Consider the following 22,393-nt stretch of genomic DNA (forward strand, 5'->3'; position numbering starts at 1 on the left):
TACTGATTAAGAAAAGATGCTTAAGTGGGGACGCATTTTTTGGAAATAGAGCAAATACTCACCCATTGCTGGTGCAGGAGCAGAGGCACAGAGCTGCTTCCTCAAGACACCCCAATGGCTGCCTGTGCCACACAAGCAGTTCCTTCACGGCAGCCAAACCTCCCCAAGTCTGTCCCAGATGTCATCAGGTGTGGTGTGACACCAGCAGTAGTGCTTCTGGAAGAAGTCTCTCCTCAGGCTGTCCCAAAGCGATGCTGTGGTGAGCTTTCCACAGGCTGCCTCCAAAAGGTGCTCCCTCAGGGGCCTTCCACCTGAGGAAAGCTGAAGAGGAGACCTGTGCAGAGGTAGCGCAGGGCAGGCAAGACATCCATTGTCTGAGGGGTCTGAAGGCCACGCACGCTGATAAGAGGAATTTTCAGGCCTAGGATTTCTCAATTCTGCCTCAGCTCTTCCTTAACTGCACCAGCCCAGAGCAGCAACAGTCTCTGAGGAGCCACTCAGAGGGCTCTGACAGTCACAAAATGGCGGCCAGGGGAAGAGGAGGCTCCATTCTCAACTTACTGAGGCACCAGCATGGCACTGCGTAGACAACAAGGCCAGGAACTGCTGCATGGACAACGAGGTAAGGCACCCATGGCTGGAAACCAACACTTGCTTGTTCTGTGGCACCAGCAGCTGCTTGACAGACTGGCAAAAATGGAGGGAAATGGCAGCCGCGTAGGCAGCCCCCTGAACAGGCACCTCAGCCCCACACAGACACAGGCCCTGAAGTGGCCCTGACCCAGCACTTACTGCTAAAAAACATCTCTCTGGTGTAAACTCCAGCTATACCAAAGCAACAGTGCCAGGAGGGGCTTTTGAAGGTAGAATAAAAGGCCCCACCCTGTCCCAGCTGGCCCCAATTTAGAGAGGACAGCTGAAAACAGGACCTGCCCCACCTGGCAGGGCTGTCTGGTAAGCCCTGGAGAAAGGGAACAGATTTCTGAATGCATTTCATTGTTTATTTTTCAGTTAAAATGACAAAAATGAAGTTCTGGAAACAGCAGGTTATAGGGACAGTGATGTTCAATGCGAGTTATACAGAGACAGGTTTTAGTTTTGGAGTAGCTGCTGAGTGCCAGTGCGGTGCTGTGGACTCGTTGGTGTGCCTCTGCTGCCTTTAACACTCCTTACTTCACTTTAACTTCACTGTTTTTAGGCAAGAACATATTTTTGGGTGTACAGGTCTGTGCACAGCAGGGCTGTGCTCTCTAATGTGGCTATGTGGGCTACTGGGATGCATGTCATAGCAATGCTGACCATGCTCTGATCTTTAACTTTGCTCAGGGACTTTTTTATTATTATTATTTTCATAATTTTTTGCACTGGGTGAGAGAGCCAGGAGGCTGATCCCCAACCTGGGACCAGTAGCTCCCATTCGATGTCCAACACTGGCCCAGCCAGCTCTCGCAGCGGAGCTGGCTGCCACATTGCGGCCTGCTCCCCCAAATGTCACATCTGGCTGATGTAAAACACACATGTTTTGACTGAAGCTTTTTCTTTAAAATGCCAACATTAAAGGAAGGTTTGCTTTGTAAAACTGAAACTGTAAAACTCTTCTGAAACCCAATCTGGGGGATTAAAAGAACCACATGAAAAGGGATAAATATGACCTGGACATTTACTTCCTGTGCAGAAGTTCGTTGAACATGTGCCTCCCAGCCTGTCGGTGCGAAACAAGACCTTGTGCTCTGATTTTCAGAAGGAAAAAAAAAAAAAAAAAGGAGAAGAGAGGAAGACAGGAAATATTGTAAACTGACAACTCTTTTCAATCTCATGGCTAATGTCAGAGACATTGGTTTCTTTACAGCGACATCTCATAAACCTTAAAACCAGAAAGATACACAACTAGTAATATGAAATTTAATATTAATAGGCAAACTATTCATATTCATACTACATGGTAAAATGGCTTGATCCATATTTAACTGTGAGTCAGTGGCAGAACTTTGGATTTCAGTGGGACTAAGATCAGACCTAACAATATGATGGACCAAGTCCAAGGATTCTCTGATGATGTACAGAAGAAATACATGGATAGACAAACAGAACTTCAGCTAGTCAGAAAATGGCTCACTTTCAAACAAACTAATGCAAGATGTTTATATCAGTATTGCCCATTTCAAGTATTAAAACTTGGGTTCCAAAAAACAACTTAAATATTATGAGACTTGAAAGGAAAAAAAAAATCAATTATAGATTCTCGCCATGAATCTTTAAGAAGATACAACATTTTTTCTGGTTTTCTTTACTAATAATGACATGCTAGAAGTTTCTTTTTTTTCAACCAAAGCTGAGATTGTGATTTTTTTTTTTTTCAATTATAGTATGATTTCAGATGATGAGACTCGGGGAATAAAACATATAAGAGCAGGCAATCCTTAAAGTTACTATTGTTCTCAAAATAACTTTCTAATCTCAGGTCCCCGTACATGAATTGCAAAGGACAAAATGCAACATAATGTAAAATTTGACATTGCCATTCTGTTTTGGGGAAAAAAAAAAGTCCCTATATCCCAGTCAAGTTCCCTAGAAGCCAGTTACACACCAATTTGGGATTATATATTTTCTCCCCTGCCTCCACGGACGATGCTGTTAAATGACAATGAAAGTGACATTAGTTGCCTGACAGTCACAATTTGCACAAACACAACTGAAATATATAGGGAGCACAGCACTGAATCTAAAGGTAGACTTCCAACAGAAAACACTGGACTCTGCACATGAAAGGCTGTGGGGCACCTTCTTGCACCACTGGCTTGTAACTGTGGCAACAGCTGACCCTGTGGATGCACATGCAGGATCCAGCTTGAATCTGAGTTTGAAATTTTCTGTAGCTTGGGGTGCTTGAATCTGGAGTTTGACAGTTCAGTCCCACTGTTATTTGAGTTTTTTGGTGGTTTGTTTGTTTGTTTGTTTTTTAATTTTAGAGTGACTAAGTCTGGATTGCTATTGATATTCTTGGATAATGCTCCATGTCCCCTGTCTGAGATATAGACACCAAATAACCCTACACCATAGCACATTTTTTCCAAATACTCTCTCATCGTAACTCGGTTTGATCTTTGAGAAGGAAAATTCATCTATTTTACTTGAAGCTGTGGTTTTCTAACTCCCATTGAAGCCTTTCACAACTTCTGCTATTGTATGGAGCTGGTAAAAAAAAAAAAAACCAAACAACTTTCTTCTTTCTGTCTAGTTCTGGCAAAATTAAAAAAAAAAATACTTTCATAGTTTCAAGCAAGAATCAAGCAACGAAAAGGTGTGTTTTGACGTCATTGACATCATTGCTGAATGGAAAAAGACCAGTTCCCAAGTCCTTTCCAAATCAAAAGTGGACAGTTCCTCAGTCATTTCCAAGCCAGAAAGAGGCCATTTTATGAGCCAGAAAGCATCCATTTTCTGCATCAGTCCTGAGCCAGAGAGGCTAGTGTCTGAGTCAGTTCCAGGGGGGAATGTCTGGCACTTTTCCAAGCTTGGGATTGTTGCTATCACAGCAATTGTTTGGTGATGCCATCCCAATAAAGCTTCATTATGGTGTTCCTCTTTCTATAAACTTCAGTGCCCTCCAGTGTCCCCAGCAATCACTTATCTAATATTAGGATATTAAAAAATATGGAAAGATTTTAAAGAGACTTATTAAAATGCAATTAGCAGCATGTACGACTTAAGCAGTGAGATTATTTAAAAAAACGACTTGATTGTGTGGAATGCCACGCACCTTACAGAGATAATAAAGCTGCCAATCAAGTCCATTTTCAAATTAGGAAATTTTCATTCTTTTTTTACAGCCCCCTAAGTGAATATTAAAACTGATTATTAACCTCGAAGTGTAGCAGCAGCCCCTAAGCCTGCAAGCTCTGAAAGGGAGGTTTCATAACTGTTGGTAGCTTGGGCTTCATTCCCCATTTGGATAGAGATCTCTGTGCTTATTTAAAGGGACAGTGCCCACCCTCTGAATACGGAAATCTGAAGAGCCTGGACGGGTCTCTTCTTTTCAGAAGGAGCAAAGCTCGAGATCTTGACATTGCAACTTGGGAGGCCAAACCAAGCTGCGTGTAACCACCCTGGCTCGGTATCACAGCAGAGTTTTGCCGTCAATAAACTGCAGGTAAGGCTGCCCCCTCATGCCCGATCTGTGAATCTCACCAACTCTTTAAACTCCCTGGCACATAACCTTCGTTTTGTCCAAGCGAAAATGTATAGATTAAATGAATGTTTATGTGGGAACACATACCTTTGTCATACTCAGGCTGCTGTGCATAGATTCTCGGTGTATGTGATTATTCTCATTTTATGTTATTACTTCCCTTGCTAAATGTAAAACCATGTCATTTACCTTGCTGCCTTTTTATTTATTTTTTGTCCTACTGAGCGACAATCAAGTGTGACACTTCCTGCTATTTGACTTTGCTGGCATTTTTATTTCTTCTATAAAAAGGATCTTTCTCTGAGAAATTAAGTCACATTAGCCTGACAGGTTACTCCTTTTGCAGCTCTTTACTCTGCTGTCAAAGTAGATTTATTGATGCTTCCTGGATTTCTCTCCTCAAGCTTGCAAACTGCAAATGACAAATTCTCTGGAAGGCAGTAAGCTAATTCTTGACTAGAATGCTTTATTTTGCAATAAAAGCAGAGATTCAAAGGGAGTTGCTTAGGAGGGGGTAGTCACTGATTCTGACTCCAGAGCAAGAGCATATTTCAGCATGTGCATAACTCTAAGTGTATGCTTAAATTTACCTCTGCTGATCTCTTTGGGACCACGCACAGGCCTGACAGTATGTACTTAGGCATTTTACTGTACTGGTGCCAGGCTGCTTTGCAGGACTGAAAGTCCAGACAATATCTAAACAGGGAGAATGTCCCTGAGTTTTGAAGTATCTAGGATAGAAGATTTTTTTACTGGCACATGTATCTTACGACTACAGCTCTCTATGGAATCTAGCTATGGCACCTGGATCTACTTATGATTCACATGGAAGCTATCTGCACATCTTTTCAAAGTAAATAATCTGCCTGGGTTGGATAATGGGGGTTAGGAGGATGACAAATTGGGTTAATAAAATGTCAGCAAGAGCCAGGTTTTAAGTCTGGAATGAGTCACAAGTGAAACAAGTTTAGTGGCCAGGGTTCACCCTTGATCTTGAGTTGGTATTTGTCTACATCACTGAATAACCACAAGTGATCCAATATAACACAGCATAACTGACAATCCAGCGTCGGCAATATTGTTGGGGTGGAGGAGGGGGAAAGATGTTACTGCCTCTTCAGACTCACGCCACAGTTAATGAGCAGAGCTGAAGAAAGAGTAACCACAGAGATGGCATTAGACTGCCCAGGTCTCTGGGCCGAAAAGAAGCACCTCCAGCACACTCCATGTCTTGCACTGCTACTGAAGTTGGCAGCGTGCCTCTTCTCTACGCCCCAGCCTGGAGCAAGTATTTTCATGGCTCACCCTTTAAGCTGGTCTGGGTGGGGAATGTATGGAGTAGTTTCGTATTCTCATCAGGATGAACTGAATATTCATGATATTTTATGAGTCTGAGGGCTAGAAGGGAAAGATGGGCAGTCAATCAGTATTGAGGTACACCAGTGAAGACATATGGAGATTCAGGGAGACGTGCTGCAGGTGGATTAGTAGAATCGCATATAAGAGTTCTGAAAATAACTGTTGGCTGTTGGGTTTTTTGTTGTTTTGGGTTTTATTTCATTTCCATAAGCATCTATTCACTGCTAAGCAAAGTTTATGATGATTGGAACTGCACTGGCAATGACAAAGAGAATTAAGGAGATATAATGGACATATAATCTTTGGATTCGTGAGATACTAAGTGTATGGTAATGCCAGCACAGTAAATAACTTGGTTATTAACATATTCTAAAATTAGATCTAGCAAAAACAGCATTCACAAATACTGAGACAATTCCTGGCAGAGAAGAGAGATTACTGAAAAGGTTTGAGTAAGTGCTATGAATGGGAGATTGCCAGGCTGGAAAGCAAACTTCCAAAAGCATGAAGACTTTGTCCCAGAAGCAGCCTTGCATTCCTTGATTAGGATCAGCTTCAAGAAAAGCCTCACCATGGGTGCTGGCAGAGCCAGACGTGAAAAGAACAAGCTTTACCTAATGCCAAATTTTCCAGCTGCAGCTTTGACAGTAGGAATTGCCCTGCAAGTCTGTACTCCAGAAACTCTGAGCACAGAATTACACAAACGGTAAAGCAGCAGGAAGACTGATAATGCAGCAATTCAATATATTAGACTAACCAACTAAAAAATAACCTTGCATTATTTGTAGCAGCTTATTGAGTAAGGTAAGTTTTGACCCAAATTTTCCTGAACACGGAAGAAGTGAATAACAAGGTGACACAGAGGTTGTTTCTATGTTCTTCTCCACTCCTAAAAACAGACGTGGAAAATCTGAAATAGAAATCTGGATTTTTTTTTTTATTGGTGTAGAAGGGGAGAATCCCTACCTAGCTCCTGGGGGCTCCCCGTGCCCCATCACCGCGGCTCCCTCCAGATGTCAGCCACATGCTTCCAGGGCCATCGCCTTCCCTCGGCTACAGCTGGAGCCGAGTGCCATGCTCAGCCGAGATCCCTGACAAGAGATCACCAGAGATCTTAAAATACTAAATGCATTCCCTAATTTCATTTCAGGAAAAATGCTGAAATGTCACAGCCCCACCAGGCCTCCCTCAAAATTTTAAAACTAATGCCATAGTGTAAGGGAGGGGATCTAAATGGGCCCATTAGTTTTCTACAGCATCTGCCAAGAGAACTGTGAACATCTGCCAGCCCAGAAACAGTTCAGGAGCCAGGACTTTCACTTAAGTTTTCTTTTTTTAGGATGTAATTGACATGACTGTCCTTTCTTTGGCCTTAATTCCTAACTACTTCCCAAGATACTAAAAGCTTTGGCTGTCCTCTGCACTTTTGCACATAAATCAGAACTACGCTGAGATTTTCTCAATTGGATCTCATCATGGTAGAGCCACTGGAAGCTAGAATGAAGGCAAGCACATGCAGGCCCACCACATCATCTAACCCTGTTCTGATTTCAGGATTAAGATTGTTGGCAATGCTGTTGTTTAGTTTAGGACTAGCACTGTGGGAACAACAGCAAATAGAGATAAATCGGCACTGTAAGACACACTTGTAGCGACAGGATTGGACAGATAGCCTGGATGTCAGGAGTAAATTCCCCTTAAGATGTTGCTGTAGTTTACGATATTGCTCAGAATTGCTACAAATCTTTAGGCAGGTTAAATTTGGGATCTATTTTTAAAACTACATGCATGAACAATAACGCATGAAATTGTGAAAACAGTGAAATCCTTTAACAGAGCGGGAAGGGAGTTGTGTCAAGACTAAGACATGTACTGTGGGTGGGGGAAGTTTGCAAAAATACAATGTTTGCTTCGGACTTCACTGTCTTTCAATTTCACGAGTAGAAATTAGACTCTCAACAGAGTCTGTTGACGTAGTAGGTTTTGAGATGACATCCATAGATGAGAAACTGGGCTGAGTTCAGGTGTTTAATTCTTGTAGTGCAGGCCGCTGAAGAGCTATTGGGTAGCAAGAATTTTCAGTGCCTGAGCTGGGAAGGCTTCAAATAAAGCTTTTGATGGGTCCAAAGGTCTGTATCCCATTAACTGTCATAAGACAATTGGCAAACATCATAATGAATGCAGTTTTCCACAAGGTCTTTCAAAAAGTCTGAGTGTTTCAAGATTTTTATAGCTGTTAGGAGAAAGTCTGTAATGAAAGCACAATTATGGGTGTCAAGTGTCACCAGTTTTTCACTATGGACTTTCAGAATGACCTTGCGGAAACTGGCTTACCTCAATACCTCAGTTTTCCAAGTGGTTGCCTACAACATTAACTGGCAGAAGTTGGATTAATTGCATTATAAATGTAAGGGCAGTAGAGAGACATGAAAAAATTCAGAAAGAGAAAGATAGAAGTCTGTCACCTCTGGCAGTTTCAACTGCACAAAAAGTCCATTTGGTCACATCTGGTTGATCAGTAGCTCTCACCACTCTCATCAAGAATGACTTTCTGTTCTATGAGCATTAGTTCTCCCCTTTCTGCAGCTGTCAACTATTTCTCATGTAAAGGTCTTGCTCCTCTTTCAAAATTACCTGTATTAAGGCAAATTATGTGTTCTCTTCCTTTCCTTGTTGAAAGTCATTTACATGAAGAATCACAGAACTGAGATTATAGATACTGGGGGAGGGAATGCAGAAATATAGTTAAGACTGGAAATTTGGGTGTGCCTCAATTTATGGTGGACAGACAAAGAACAAATGTCTGATGTCATAGTAAATCATTTATATTGCAAATGATTTAAAATAATGAAAACCCATATGCATTAAATTTTGCCCTGTACATCCATTTGACATATTTTAAGTAGACAAAAGATAGATTTTACATAAATCTTCAGTAAATGTACTTCGAAAAAATATCATCAGGCAGTAAAACCTAACCATTTTAAAAACAGTCTTTGTCTTACACTTGAGCTCCTGCTTCAGTGTGCATCATTCAAAAACAGCAAAAAACTACTCCAGACTGTCTGCCGAGAAGAGAAGAGAAGAGAGAAGAGAAGAGAGAAGAGAAGAGAGAAGAGAAGCAGGAAAACTAGACAAAACAGCTTTTGAATAGATCCTGCCAAAGCTGTCCTTCACACTGTTACAGGAATGGTTGCTAGATCTCACCAGAGCCACCTGTGGCTTTGCCTTTGAAGGAGTCTATTTCCAGCCTCCAGTGTAAATACTAATGTTTGTATTCAGTATTTAGGATCTGACACACACAGACAGTTGCGATTTTATAGACTTGAAGCTAGCTCTCTAGCACAGTTCCCAGTCTGTGGATTTTATCCTTTGGTTTGTGACAATCTGTGCTGATGGAAGTTCATGCTCTTCTATGCTGGGAGTTACTACACAATCTAGCAAAAAAGGTCCCTGAATCCCAGCTCCAGTACACTGTAAGAGGCAACAAATTCCTTTGGAAGATGCCTGGCACATCTTCACCAGGAACTTAGCTCTGGGAACTGACTAGATACCTCTGAGAATCACAGGCAGAAATTCTTCCCAGGCTCTGCTGTGGATGGTCCAGAAAGGCAAGGGAGGTGACTTGCAGATGGTTTGATGTGACTCTGCCAAACAAAACAGAATGAAGTTAATTTTGCATTCTCTGTTCACAAGATGCAAACATCTGACAGTTCCCACAGGTACCAATCAAACAGGAGGGTGGAGATGTCAGACACTACGCACTGCTGTGCTTTAAACCCTGGTTCACAGCTCAGAAACAAAGGTAGCAGTCAGCACCCAACGGCCAGCAGTAGCTTGGCCAGCGGTAGCTACGGAGCTCGGAGGGGCCTTTTGTCACCACTGCTGGGTTTCCAACTCCCACAGAACTTTTTTAGTTCCTAACAGAGCTCCCGCTCAGGCCGATCCTTCTGTATGATGGGGCTGGGTATGCTGAGCAGCAGCCAGGACACCAGCACACCTGGATGGCTGACCCCAGCTGTTTCAAAGACACGCACTCCAATCAGCCTCACTCTCCGATAAGTTAATTGCCTATTCTGATTGTTTCTGTCCCACTAATACTCAGCATCTGTCTGGTGGTAAAACAAGTAGCAGCGGCGACTCTTTGTAGTGTGTCAGTTGGGGAAATATGGCCAAAGGTTTTTTTCAAAAGAGCTACCAGGGCTGAAAGGACCCACACGTATGGGCACTGACTCCTTCTGGGTCTTTACAAGAGCCAAGCACGTAAAAAATCTGACTTTGATTGTGTTTGCTGGGAGATTAAAGAACACATCACCCATCCTAATCAGTTTTGGAAGAGTTAAGTAAACAAGGACATGAACCAAAAGGAATGCAGAAACTCTGCCCCTTTAAGAAACAGGACTAAACCATCTCAGGTTGATTAAAAATGAGGCAATTGAAATCATGGCTTTACAGGATCATGGGAAAAGTGCCTGAAATATTTCAGGCACTATAATGAAGTCTTAGATGCTGTTTCAACTAAGGGGGTTAGGAGGAGTGAGAACCATGGACTAAGTGATCTTTCCAGATACTTTACGTGGGTGGAAGCTGCTTATTTTGTTTAAGGGAAGCTTTTCTGTAGTAGTTGTTTGTAGACTTCTAGGCATTAGTAAATTTTTGTGTTGATAACTTGCTTGTGCATGGAAAGCTCTATTTATGGTAAGTATTTCTGGGGAGGGGAAGAAGTAATTATTGCAAATGTCCCTGTGGCTGTGGTGAAAGGTCATTCAAAGAAAAAGGGGGAAAAGCAAGTATTGCAAAACACTACTTTTATTGTGTGTGAAAGTATCTTCAGTTGTAGCTAGGAAAAAAGAAATACTACTGATCTTGTTCCTTCAAGGGAACAGTGCCTCCTTTTCTATTATATAGCGTCTGTTTAATTGGAGGCTCAGATGGCTTTAAGTTACAAAGATAAACAAATAAACTGAAGGGTGTCCTGCTCCCTCAGGCAACTGCATTCAAGGTGGGCTTTATGCGGTGCACGTGGTAGAGAAGATTGTGCTTGGGTATGAAAGAGTAGGGTAAGGCTGATCAAAAAGATGCAGACTACTTAAGGGCACGGTCCTAGGGATATGGCTGTTTTGTTTTCTTGCTATGTTTCTATGTTTTCTTCTTGTTTCTATGCTGCTCAGAATTTTCTGCAGAGAACACTTGCTTCATGTCCAGAGAGGGAAAGCTGTGATCATCTTCCTCACACTCAAAATAAAGCAGGAGCAACTTGATGTTGGGGGAGAAAAAAAACATTTCCACTGAGTAATGGTGAGAGATGGGATTTATTAACTATTGGCAAAACCGGGGCAGATTCTGACTACACTGACACGCCATCATTCACTAAATCCTCCTGCTTTCTACTGCTCTACGACTAGATATAGGCCCAAGCACTCCGTGTTTTTCAGTACCCACAGTTGTGTGGGGTTTTTTATCATGAGGTTATATTTAGATGCCCATTGATGTTGTTTTTCATCCCGAGTGCTTTTGGGAGGGTGAACAGCTGATCATTACACTGAGTTTGCTTGTACCCATGAGCACAGTTAACCTAGAGCAGCAAATAGTTATTGTATTGCATTTTGTTTTGTGCCTGTGGGCACACTTAAGTCAATATACATGATGGCTAGTACCATGGTATTGCATTTATCTACACCCATGGGCACTCCGAATTGCCAGTGTGAGGGAATTGGTGAATTAACTAGCTGTATGCCCGCTGGTGTAGTTACTTCAAGAGCAATACTACTGTTAATTGCTTAACTTAAATCTAATCATAATGCAAAGTAGCAGAAGGAAAGTGCTGCAAGAATCCCAGTTCTTACAGAAAACAGGCAGTATCTTTTCTATAATTGTAAGCTTGTTTGTTGCTAAAACTGAGGAACAAGCTCTTGGGGCAGAAGCTCTGTTGTGAGTAACTGCCCTTCTTTCCCTGTCTGTTTTACAGCCAACAAGCTGCACCAAGCTCATCGTGCTCTCCAAGCTTTTACCTGCATGAAATCTAGTTCAGGGTTGATGCTTACTCTGCTCATTAGTGAAATTACCACCCCAGATGCTTTGTTAGATAGAGGTCACTCTGGCTGAATGCCATGACAACCTCTTCAAATAGCGCGATTGCTAAACTATAGCCTTGACTCAAAATGGTGCAGTAGGTAATGTTGACACGCTGTAATTACTGCTCGGTCCTCGCAGCATGTTCAAACAACGCTGACTACCTCAGTGCTGACTTGGCACCACCAGAACTGGGTTTGGGACGTATATTGTGGATGCCTAGCAAATGTAGGAATTTCAGGAGAACGCCTACATGGAGCATTAGCTTATCTTGTTAGCCTGTGTCTAGTCAGATCCTTTCAGAACTGTTGAAAAATGGTAATTAAATGATAGGGCTGAGTCTGAAGCTACACAGGCATAGATGGGCTAGGTTTCAGTGGTGCTGAGAGCCAATTTTTGCAACGGAAGAAGTCTTAAGCAGGAATCTTAAGTACTCAGCAGAAGACATTAATGCAAGGGACTGGATTAGCCTTTCTGAGCAGTAGGGTCATCTTTCCTTACTACTAGTACTTATTTTTACTTCTCTTTAGGAGACCAGTGCAAGTAAGGACAAGCTAGATGGGCACATGGCCCACATGCAGACTGGATGGGTGTCGCAGAGAAACAGAAGAGGAGAAAGGAGGGAGAAGAAGGTAGTAGAATTATTTTCATTATAATAGCGTGGTACAGTCCACTGGTTAAGTCCCAGAGCTGAGCCGGTTAGAGAAAGCTCTGCAGCGCACTTCTCTCCACGACAACGGCAGGCAGGACTCTACAGCTCTGCTAATGGCAACCCTGTGTGGCTTCCTGTTCATATCTATCTTGCAATGAAAACTGATTGGGTTACAGATGTTTCTGGTGCAACTTGCAACTAATGTGACTGTGATTGATGGACCAGATAAGCTTATTATTAAAGTATCAGAATAAAATAACTTGCAGATGTGGAATGGCAATTATCCAGATATAAAATGATTGATTAAAACTGTAGAACAGCTACTAATTTATAGCTTTAGAGTATTATCACTGCAGAATAAGAAAAAACGGAGTGTTTATCTAGAGGGCTATGCTATTGAAAGCAGATGATTAACCTTATAAAAGGAACCAGACCAGGTGGAAAATACCATGTTTCTGCCACTATGTTTTTCTCCTCCATGTGGTTCTTTTGCACCCAGACTTGTGTAAGGTACACGAGCAGAGATGGCTTGGCACAGCAGCCTAGCTAGCAGTCCTTCCTGCGACTGCAGCTTAGGAAAACGTACGTAGATGGGGGGGGGCTGTTCTGTACCTTTTAAGTCAGAAAAGTGGCAGCAAGAATGTGAGATTCCCTTAGCCATAATGGGTTTGGAGTTTGAAGTTCAGAAGTTTATAATGCTGCATAACAAGATTTAACCAATAATTCTTTCCATGAAGGGGAGACTGGGTCTAGAGAGGATTAATCCATGTTATAGCAAACCCTTACTAGGTATTAGACAGGGCTAGCTAGCTTTCTTTAACTTCTAGCAATCCTACAAAATTGTTTTATACAAGGTCAGAGCAGGGTACCAAGGGGGGGGGGGGGGGGGGGGCGGGGAGAGAGAGAGGCCAAAAGCAAGCCCCAAACATCTGGCAGAATGAATGAAGACATCAGTTCTGCGTGACGCACCCGTTGCTGGGGCAGCGGGGCAGGGTGTCAGACCGACACTAAACATGATATACAGACCTGAGCTGCCATGGAACTGTCTGCATGAGTCAGCCTGGTTCGGCTAGTCCTTCCCGAGATGCGCAGGGAGCGCCTGCAGACCGAGGCATGTCGCAGCAACCCTTCCCACCAAGCGCAGAACGACGCTGCTGGCGCGGCAACGCGCCCCAGCCGGTGTTGCTCGCCCCGGTCTCTGGGCGAGCGGGTTTGCCCCCTGCGCTCTCAGGGATAACCTCACACGCAGGCACCTGCAGGCTGACCCTTGGGTGCTGCCGCGATTGCCACGCTCAGCGTCTCTCAGGTTATCATCGAGTTCTGCGAACAAGGGATCTTAAAGCGCCTTCGGTGTCCGCTCCTGCCCAGCCGGGAGAGCTCTCGGTACAGCCCGGCCCGCTCACGGCAGGCTTCTCCCTACCGATGGGGACCCCTCGCCTTCCCTGAGCCAACCGCCTCGCCGGCCCGGGCTGGGTGGGAAGCGCCGGGGGCTGGCGGGTGGGTGGGTGTTCTTTTGGCGGTTACAAACTAGGCGGACTTCTTGTGTTGAGGGGAGCGAGGGGTTCGCCGCCCGGGGTAAGGCTCTCCTGCGCACCGGGAAGTCTCCGTTTCCCGCCGGCCCCCGGTCAGAGGGTGCCCAGTTACGCTGCCCCGGGAGGCGCCGAGCCCGGCGGCCCCTCTCCTCACCAGCCACCGCCTTTACCTTGAGCGGCGGCCGCTACCGGGACGACAGGTCCTTACACGGCCCGGGACGCGGGCTCTGCCCCTACCGCCGCCATTTACTGGGGGCCCGGCCCGCGGCCGGAGGGGAACCCCCCCGCCCCTCCCCGGGGGAGCCCCCGTCCGGCACCAGCACCGCCCCTTCCCGGCAGCTCCCGCGCTCGCAGCGCGCTTCGCGCAGGCGCGGGCAGGGCCACACCACCGGCCCCGACGCTGGGGGGGGAGCGGGGCGCGGAACGGCCCGTTCGCCCGCCGCCACCGCCCCGGCCGTGCAGCTCGCGGCCCCCGTGGGGCGGGCGGCGCGGTGCCGAGCGCCGCCGGGGCCCGCTGCCCTCCCGCGGCCGGACGCGCTCCGCCGCAGCCCCTCCCCGCCGCTGGTGATGGTTCGCCCCGCGGCCCGGCCCGGCCTCTGAGGGGGGCCGTGGCCGCCATTTTGTGCGGCGCCAGCGGAGGGCGGCGGGCCGGTGCGCGGCGGAGGCGGTGAGGCGCTCCCGGAGACGCCGCTCCCTCCCCTGACCGGTGAGCGGGGCGCGGCGGGCGCGCTCGGGGCCCGCTTGGGCCGGGGCTGCCGGCGGTGAAGGGTGCGACGGGCCGTGCCCGCACGCCGCGGGCTTGTCCGGGCCTAGGCAGGCGGGGGGGCCGGGGGGGGGCTGTTCACCGGTCCCGGCCCCGAGGGGGAAGGCTGCGGCGGCCCTGGGAGGTCCTTCCGTGCCTCGGAGAGCCGCCGCTGCCGGTCCCTCCGCAGGCTCCGGGACGGGCCGAGGTGTTGGTCCGTGGAGCAGCAGGGCCCGAGGCTTTAGCGCCCGTGAATAACGCACTCCCGTGAGCCCGGGTGTGTAATAAGTATAAGTAGAGATGGGCCTGCGCCTTAGGGCCGGAAAGGCGGAAACTGAAGCGCGGTGATGGCTTACGCCCGCTTTCCCCCTCCTCTACCCTTCAGTAGCTTCCAGCAGCGATGTCGGAGTATATCCGGGTGACGGAGGACGAGAACGATGAGCCCATCGAGATCCCCTCGGAGGACGACGGCACCGTGCTGCTGTCCACCGTGACCGCCCAGTTCCCCGGGGCCTGTGGGCTGCGCTACCGCAACCCGGTCTCGCAGTGCATGCGGGGGGTCCGGCTGGTGGAGGGCATTTTGCACGCGCCGGAGGCCGGGTGGGGAAACCTCGTCTATGTGGTCAATTATCCCAAAGGTTTGTCTTCGCTCCTGCGGCTGTTTTGTACAAGCTTGCTTTCGTCAGTCGAGAGGTCCGTGAGTCACTGCCGATGTAACACGGCAGCAGTATTGCTGCTGAACCCTCCGATGTACAGAAGCGTGGGGATTTTGGTCACGTATCTGTCCTGCAGAGTCGATGTGACCCCACCAAGTTTTCATGTGTGCAGTAAGATTTCAACTCTGCTCATACAAGCACTTTAATGACAGTGTCCGTGGAAGGGTCACAGCCTTACACAGATCCTTTGAAGACTGCGCTGTGCTGGGTTCTCTGTGTACTCACAGATGCTTCTCCTGAAGCTGTGGTTTGGTCAGAGGTGCCATTAGGAAAAGAGAAGCCTGACCACCACCCCTCCCCTAGCCCCCCAAAATGGAAATAAATAGCTAATGAAACACTCTTGTTAAAAATTCCTGTTTTCTCCCATTACTGGATTATTCTTTAGTAAACTAATGCAAAACTAACTCAGTCAAATTGCATTTTGGAGGAGGACTTAAGCATAGACTGTTCTTCTCTCCTTATACTCGTAGGCAGGTGGATGTGGATTATAAGAATAAGCTCCCAGCAGTTGGCCTGTGTTCTTTTGTAGTCTCTACTTTTTCTCATTGTAGTCTATGATTTTATATCGTGCAGTTCATAATCAGTGGAAGCAATTTCCAGAGCTGAGGATGATGTCTAATGTTCTTCTTTATACTCAGATAATAAGAGAAAAATGGATGAAACGGATGCATCATCAGCTGTGAAAGTGAAACGGGCAGTACAGAAGACTTCGGATTTAATAGTCTTGGGTCTTCCCTGGAAAACCACTGAACAAGACTTAAAGGAGTATTTCAGTACATTTGGAGAAGTTCTGATGGTGCAGGTAAAATCCTTCTGCAGCTCAAGGAAGGAGGGACATCAGGTAGAAATCAGTCCGGACGAAGCCAGTAGAAACAAACAAGAGCCGTATAAACTCAGAGAAGATCTGGAGCTGTGTGGCTCTGTCCATAGGTTGCATTTTGTCCCATGAGCTTTGTAGCTGCAGGCTTCTGTAGGTACCGATGGTCAGGGATGTCTGCGAGTGGCAACCCATGCAGATCAGATTAATGGGTACAGCATTTTTAAGAGCTTTTTAATTTATATTACTGTTACTAATTGTTGTAGCTGACTCTGTGTGTGTGTGTTAAGGCATTGAAGATCGCTGTGATGGGAGCGTTCGGGAAAGTTCTGTTTGGGAGCTGATCAGTCTTGTCAATTCACGCAGTAACAGCACGCTTCACCCCAGCGGTTACTGCTGTGTGGTCACTGCCTGCACCCCGCTGCTGGTCTGCAGCGCACGCATCCCACCTCCGCTGGGCACACGTGGTGCCGCGGACCTGGTGCTGTGTGGGCAGTGTGGATGCCCGGGGCTGCGGTGGCCTTCGCTGCCAGATGGCCTGCCAGGCCTGCAGGCTCTCTGACAGCTGAAGTCCAACGACTGACCTGCTTCAGTTTTCTTCTGTCTCCACACGTGGTGTTTCTTTGCTCCCGGAAGGGGGATCTCGCCTGATCCTGGCAGACTTGGTTTGTTTGTTATCTTGTTACCTGCGTGCCTCTTGTGTGCAGCGACACGGGTTTGCCCCTTTGGTGGCCGCACTGCTTACACAGCTGGGCTGGCTATGGCACAGTATTACAGAGTATTTCTGTCGCATTTTTGGTTATGCTTGGGCTGGAGGCAAGCTGGTAACTTTAATCTGTAGGTGTTGAAGGGCCCTGCTTTGACTGTATACTATTGCGGTAGTTTTTGTAAGAACAGGCAGGCACATACAGTGAGACAATGGACACCTTTTGTATGCTTTTTCTGATGATCTTGGTATCGAGGTTGATACAGAAGATGACTGGTGAATAGCATGTCATTAAGTCACGTAGACAGGCATGCACTGTTTCTGTGATCTTTTTAAAAGTCTGCTTTTTTTGTCTTAGGTTAAGAAGGATATTAAAACTGGCCACTCAAAAGGTTTTGGTTTTGTTCGGTTTACGGATTATGAAACCCAGGTGAAAGTCATGTCTCAGCGGCACATGATAGATGGAAGATGGTGTGACTGTAAACTTCCCAATTCTAAGGTACGTCCATATTTATTGCTATTTTATTTTTACCAAACGCTCGAAGTGCAGTTCTTCAGCAGCGCTGTTAGGTGAGCAGAAGAACAGATCAGTAATCACCTTCGACGTGGCTTTTCAGTCTGTGTCTGGACAGGACAAGTGAGAGCAAGGAAGGAAAACAGGGAGGAGGTGGGTGAGCAGGAAGTGAACAAGAAGTGCTGGGAAAATAGCTAGTTATGTGGGGGAATTACGTACAGAAGGAAATCTGAAAATAATGTGGTTTTATGTGCAGCAGTACCTGCTTAACTTGTCTGCTGCATGAATAAATGGAGAATAAAGCAGGCGGAATAAGTAACCCAGGGAAGATCAGAATGAGTCTTTGAGTTAAAAACTGAACCTGAAGCTTCTATTTATTTCCTGTGTATATATATGCAGTTAATTAAAGGGAAAAAAAAGCGTCCTCTGCAGTGGCCTTGTCACACTGCTCCTGGGGATTGCTTCTGCCTTCATTTTCTTGTGACTCTTCTCCATCTCTACCAAGGTGCAGGCATGTTCTGAACTTAAGTCTTTAACTTACAATCTCAAACTCTTGATCTTCAGTCCTCAGAACAGCCTTGATTAAAAGGGGCCTTTATCATAATGTAGCTTGGTTCTCAAGGATAGTTGTGATTTTTGTTTTCATTATTTTTTCTTCTCTCTTCAATTCTCTCCAGCAAAGTCCTGACGAACCTTTGCGTAGCAGAAAAGTGTTTGTTGGGCGCTGCACTGAGGACATGACGGCAGACGAACTCCAACAGTTCTTTGCCCAGTACGGAGAAGTGGTAGATGTCTTCATTCCTAAACCCTTCCGAGCTTTTGCTTTTGTTACATTTGCAGATGATCAGGTATGTCTGAAAATATTTTAACTTCATATTTAGACAGCCTATGTTTCAGTAGCTTGATAAAGCATTATTTCTGAAACTACCCACAGAACACTTACTTGTCCACTGTCTTGAGAATTCCAGCGGTATTAGCTGGATTTCATTTATTGAACTGTCCAAGGTTACACTTTTCAGATGCTGTTGTACAGACGGGTTTTTGTACTGCAGTTAGCATAGTCGTGAAGATAAAACACTTCAAACTGGATGAAGTGTACACATGTGTTTCCTTTGCAGGTTAAATATCTGCTCAGAATCATGTGGGTTTTTTTGTCTTGTACTACTAACATTTTAAAAAAAGATGTCTAGCATACATTTAATCCATCCCTTATTTCTTATAGGTTGCCCAGTCTCTTTGTGGAGAGGACTTGATCATTAAAGGAATCAGCGTACATATATCCAATGCTGAACCTAAGCACAATAGCAATAGACAGTTAGAGAGAGGTGGAAGGTTTGGTGGTAATCCAGGAGGCTTTGGGAATCAGGGGGGGTTTGGCAACAGCAGAGGTGGCGGGGGAGGACTGGGTAACAACCAGGGCAGTAACATGGGTGGGGGCATGAACTTCGGAGCCTTTAGCATCAACCCTGCCATGATGGCAGCAGCGCAGGCAGCCCTGCAGAGCAGCTGGGGAATGATGGGCATGCTGGCTAGTCAGCAGAACCAGTCAGGGCCCTCGGGGAACAGCCAGCCTCAAGGCAACATGCAGCGGGAGCAGAACCAGGGCTTTAGCTCAGGAAATAACTCCTACGGCGGCTCCAACTCGGGGGCGGCGATAGGCTGGGGTTCGGCCTCGAACGCGGGCTCCAGTAGTGGGTTTAACGGAGGCTTTGGTTCAAGCATGGATTCCAAATCGTCAGGCTGGGGAATGTAGACGCAGTGGGCTCTGATACTGACTCTGTGGTGGGAAATCAAATTTTTCTAACCCGTGGTAAGTATACTGTAAATTACATATATACTAAAATTTTCCAAATCAGTTTGTTCGGTGTGCAGTATATTCAGCAGTATTTTTGACATTTTTCTTTTTTTAAAAAAAAAAAAAAAAAAAAACAAAAAACAAAGAAAAAAGAAAAAAGAAAGGTAAAAGGAATTTTCTAAGTTTTGTTACATATCTGGTTGGAATATTGAATGTTTGGAAGCGGACTGCTGTTTGCCCGATAGGTAAACTAACACTACAGTCGATAGGAAAGGTTTCTCCTGTAATACTTTATCCCTTGTTTCCTCGGTACCTGAATTCTTTGCATGTTCAAAATGGAAACCATTGGTCAGAAACAGCATTCTCTCCCTCTTGTTTTTAATTTGATCCCACCATAAGACTCTCCAAGTGCCCCAGTTGGAGAATTGGAGAACACAGTGTCGTTTTTGTTTTGTTTGTCTTCTGTTTTTTTTTTTTTTAAACACTTGTCTCCCCTCCATACTAAAGTACGATATGAAGGCTTCATTTAATCTCCGCAGTTCATCTCATTTCAAATGTGTATGGAAGAAGCACTTCATTGAAAGCAGTGCTGTAAATATTCTGCCTTAGGAATACTTCTGTCTACATGCTTTCTCATCCAAGAATACTTCATCACACCGCACATGCTGCGTCTTAGACGGTGGGTGTTCCATTTTTATCCGCTACTCTTTATTTCATGGAGTCGTATCAACGCTGTGAACGCAAGGCTGTGAGATGGAACCAGAAGGCTGTTTGAACTTTTGAAACCTTGTGTGGGATTGATGGTGGTGCCGAGGCATGAGAGGGCTGGTATGAGCGAGATAAAAGGAGAGAGCGCATGCGGAGACCTGGTGGTGCATTATGGGATTTTATTTGACTTGGCGAGATGTCTCTCAATCCTGTGGCTTTGGTGAGAGAGTGTGCGGAGAGCAATGATAGCAAATAAAGTACGAGTGTTTATGGCATTCAAAGGACATCCATATGTGGAAGACTTTAAGTGGGTTTTATACCTAGTTAATGAATTAGTTGAATGTGTTCTGTGAAATGAATATTTGTATTTTTTTTCCCTTATGTCAACTGCTGTGAATGCTGTATGGTGTGTGTTTTTTTTTCTGTTAATGATCTGTAAGTGTGGTAATGTGAACTGAAGATGATGGGGTTTGTGATGGGAACATTGAGCTTGTGGTGTGCTTTGCAGCAGCTCTTGTAGCAGAGATCACTAGCGAGCTCAGTGTGTCTCGTCAGGGTGGACGCTCCACTGTCTGTAAGATATCCACAAGAATGCTGTTTGCTGCAGTTTCGTGTTTGGATGCTTTTTATAAGATTTGTCACTGTAGGAAATTCTTAAATAAAACTGATTTAAGTAATATGTGTCTTTGTTTTGCAGCCCTGAATGCAAAGAATTCATAGCAGTTAATTAACTTTACCCTTTTGAGATGAACTTCTGTAAAGCTTTTTTGCAGTAATTCGGTTTGTTTCAGATAAGCTTGCTCTAAAAGCTGACAAGTCAAACGGAGCCACCACTCATCCTGTATCGATACCTGACACCCAGCTTTAATCCACTGTATTTTTGCACTATTCAGTGATACGCATTTCTCTAAAATCCAGTTCCCACACGTTTGGGTGCCCGCACCTAGAATGGTAAGCAGTCCCCTCCAGATCGCATCTGTACCAAGGAGCGTGACCTTTTTCGGAGCTGGAGTTCCTTGGCAGAAGTGGATGGGGGGAGACAAGCCCATAGTGTCGAGCTGTGTTTCTGTCCACAGTGTCTCCCTTGGGGAGGTGTGGTTTTAACTTGTTTTTAGAGCAGTCCACTCAAGGGAAGTAGCACTGCAACACTTGGAGCCTGGCAGAAAGCTATAGAACTAGTTGCAGGAAAGACATTCCACCTGAATAAAGCATTAGGAAATGTACGCAGACATTGACAGAAGTCTTAATCTGAAAAACTAAGTTTAGTACAGGTGCAAAGGTGTCAACTGAGAGGCAGCTTCTTAACAAAGAGCAGGATGTTTCCACAGAAACAGGTGGAAGATTATTTCCACTGGCAGTAGGAGCTTGAGGAATTGTTTAATCTACTTTGCCTCAAACCCAATCTGTATTTTGTGTACACCATACGACTACGCTGCAGCTATGCACGTTCCGAATATGGGTATTTACACAGTTTTTGACCTATTTTAACTTTGAGTTATGTCTTCATTACTGCCTATTATATTGAGGCTTGTGAATAGGAGACCATTTAAACAGTGGACAAACTGCACTACGGTTTGTTTTCCACTTGCAATATTCAAAAAAAATCAGCTGGGTCTCTCATGTACATCTTAAAGGTTTAAAGAGGGGCTCTACACACTCAGGCTGAAAAGTAAACCCATACTTTGGTTGTTCACGTCCCACTGCAAAAAGTTGCTTAATTTTTTTTTCCTGCACCTAAGTGAGAATAACCTCCAAACTCTGTACCATCTGTGAATTTTGCATTTTAGCACTTGCACTATTACCAGCTACTGCTGCTGAGTAACACTTAAAAATGGTATTCTTGGACCTCCAAAGACTAACTGTGACCCCCCTGCAAGGAACTTCATGGTAAGTTTTTGTAATTAGCATGGCTTTACTGTTGTTTAAATTGCCCAGGTTCAGGTGTTAACAGGCTGGCTGGCAGCACTGAGTAGTCTTTGTTAATAATTGTAGCCTTCCTTCACCCTCAAACAAAATCCCTGAAACTCGTAGAATTATTTTTCAAGTTTTAGTAGTGTTTTCTAATTGCTTTGCATACTCTAGTGTTTATAAGTGAGTAAATAAACTACTACTGAAAACACTGAAGTGGTTGGAGTCTTTTTTTTAAAAAAATATTTCATTTTCAGTTACATTATTCTAGAAGTGAAATAGTAATGAAAGAATGTGAGATGCAAGAACGAGGAAGTTTGGTAACTGTAAGGGGCTACATAGCATAGTCACAACAGTTTTTTATAACATTGCTTCTGACAATCCGTTGTCAGCTGACCATGTACTGAAATTCTAACTCTGAAAGCTTATTCATAAAATTATGTTCAGAAAATCACAGTTTTTGCAGCCGACGGCAGGAACTGCTTTAAGGCAAGGGCTGCGCAGCTGTCCCCACACTGTACAGCAGGTACCTACAGAGGTTCTCTGGAGTGCACAGCACCGTGCGCGCAGGGCCCCCAACCACGGCGTGCAGCTGGTGCTGCCGGGACTCTGCGGCTACCACCATCCCCGAGGGAGTGCTGTACGGTACCTGGATGCTCTGTGTGCTTTCCCTGGACGGCTGC

At 45.3% G+C, this 22,393-nt stretch overlaps 1 protein-coding gene across 3 annotated transcripts; it reads left to right on the forward strand.

Annotated features, from left to right (window-relative positions):
- The first annotated feature begins 14,362 nt into the window (after nucleotides 1–14,362).
- TARDBP (TAR DNA binding protein) lies at nucleotides 14,363–20,479 on the forward strand. 3 transcript variants are annotated; one of them, XR_012765664.1, is made up of 7 exons: nucleotides 14,363–14,510; nucleotides 14,932–15,184; nucleotides 15,901–16,064; nucleotides 17,144–17,284; nucleotides 17,977–18,147; nucleotides 18,522–19,109; nucleotides 19,634–20,479. XR_012765664.1 is itself a non-coding variant. In XM_075437086.1 (6 exons), exons 2-6 carry the CDS (start codon nucleotides 14,947–14,949, stop codon nucleotides 19,050–19,052), a joined length of 1,245 nt encoding a protein of 414 aa, XP_075293201.1. In that variant the 5' UTR covers nucleotides 14,363–14,510; nucleotides 14,932–14,946; the 3' UTR covers nucleotides 19,053–20,479. The 3 variants fall into 3 exon arrangements, 2 of the variants coding, with proteins under 2 accessions (XP_075293201.1, XP_075293203.1); XM_075437086.1 differs by having other exon boundaries at nucleotides 18,522–20,479; XM_075437088.1 differs by having other exon boundaries at nucleotides 14,935–15,184; nucleotides 18,522–20,479.
- Nucleotides 20,480–22,393: the final 1,914 nt, after the last annotated feature.

This window comes from Opisthocomus hoazin, chromosome 16, assembly GCF_030867145.1.
Source record: "Opisthocomus hoazin isolate bOpiHoa1 chromosome 16, bOpiHoa1.hap1, whole genome shotgun sequence".
Taxonomy (NCBI): Eukaryota; Metazoa; Chordata; class Aves; order Opisthocomiformes; family Opisthocomidae; genus Opisthocomus; species Opisthocomus hoazin.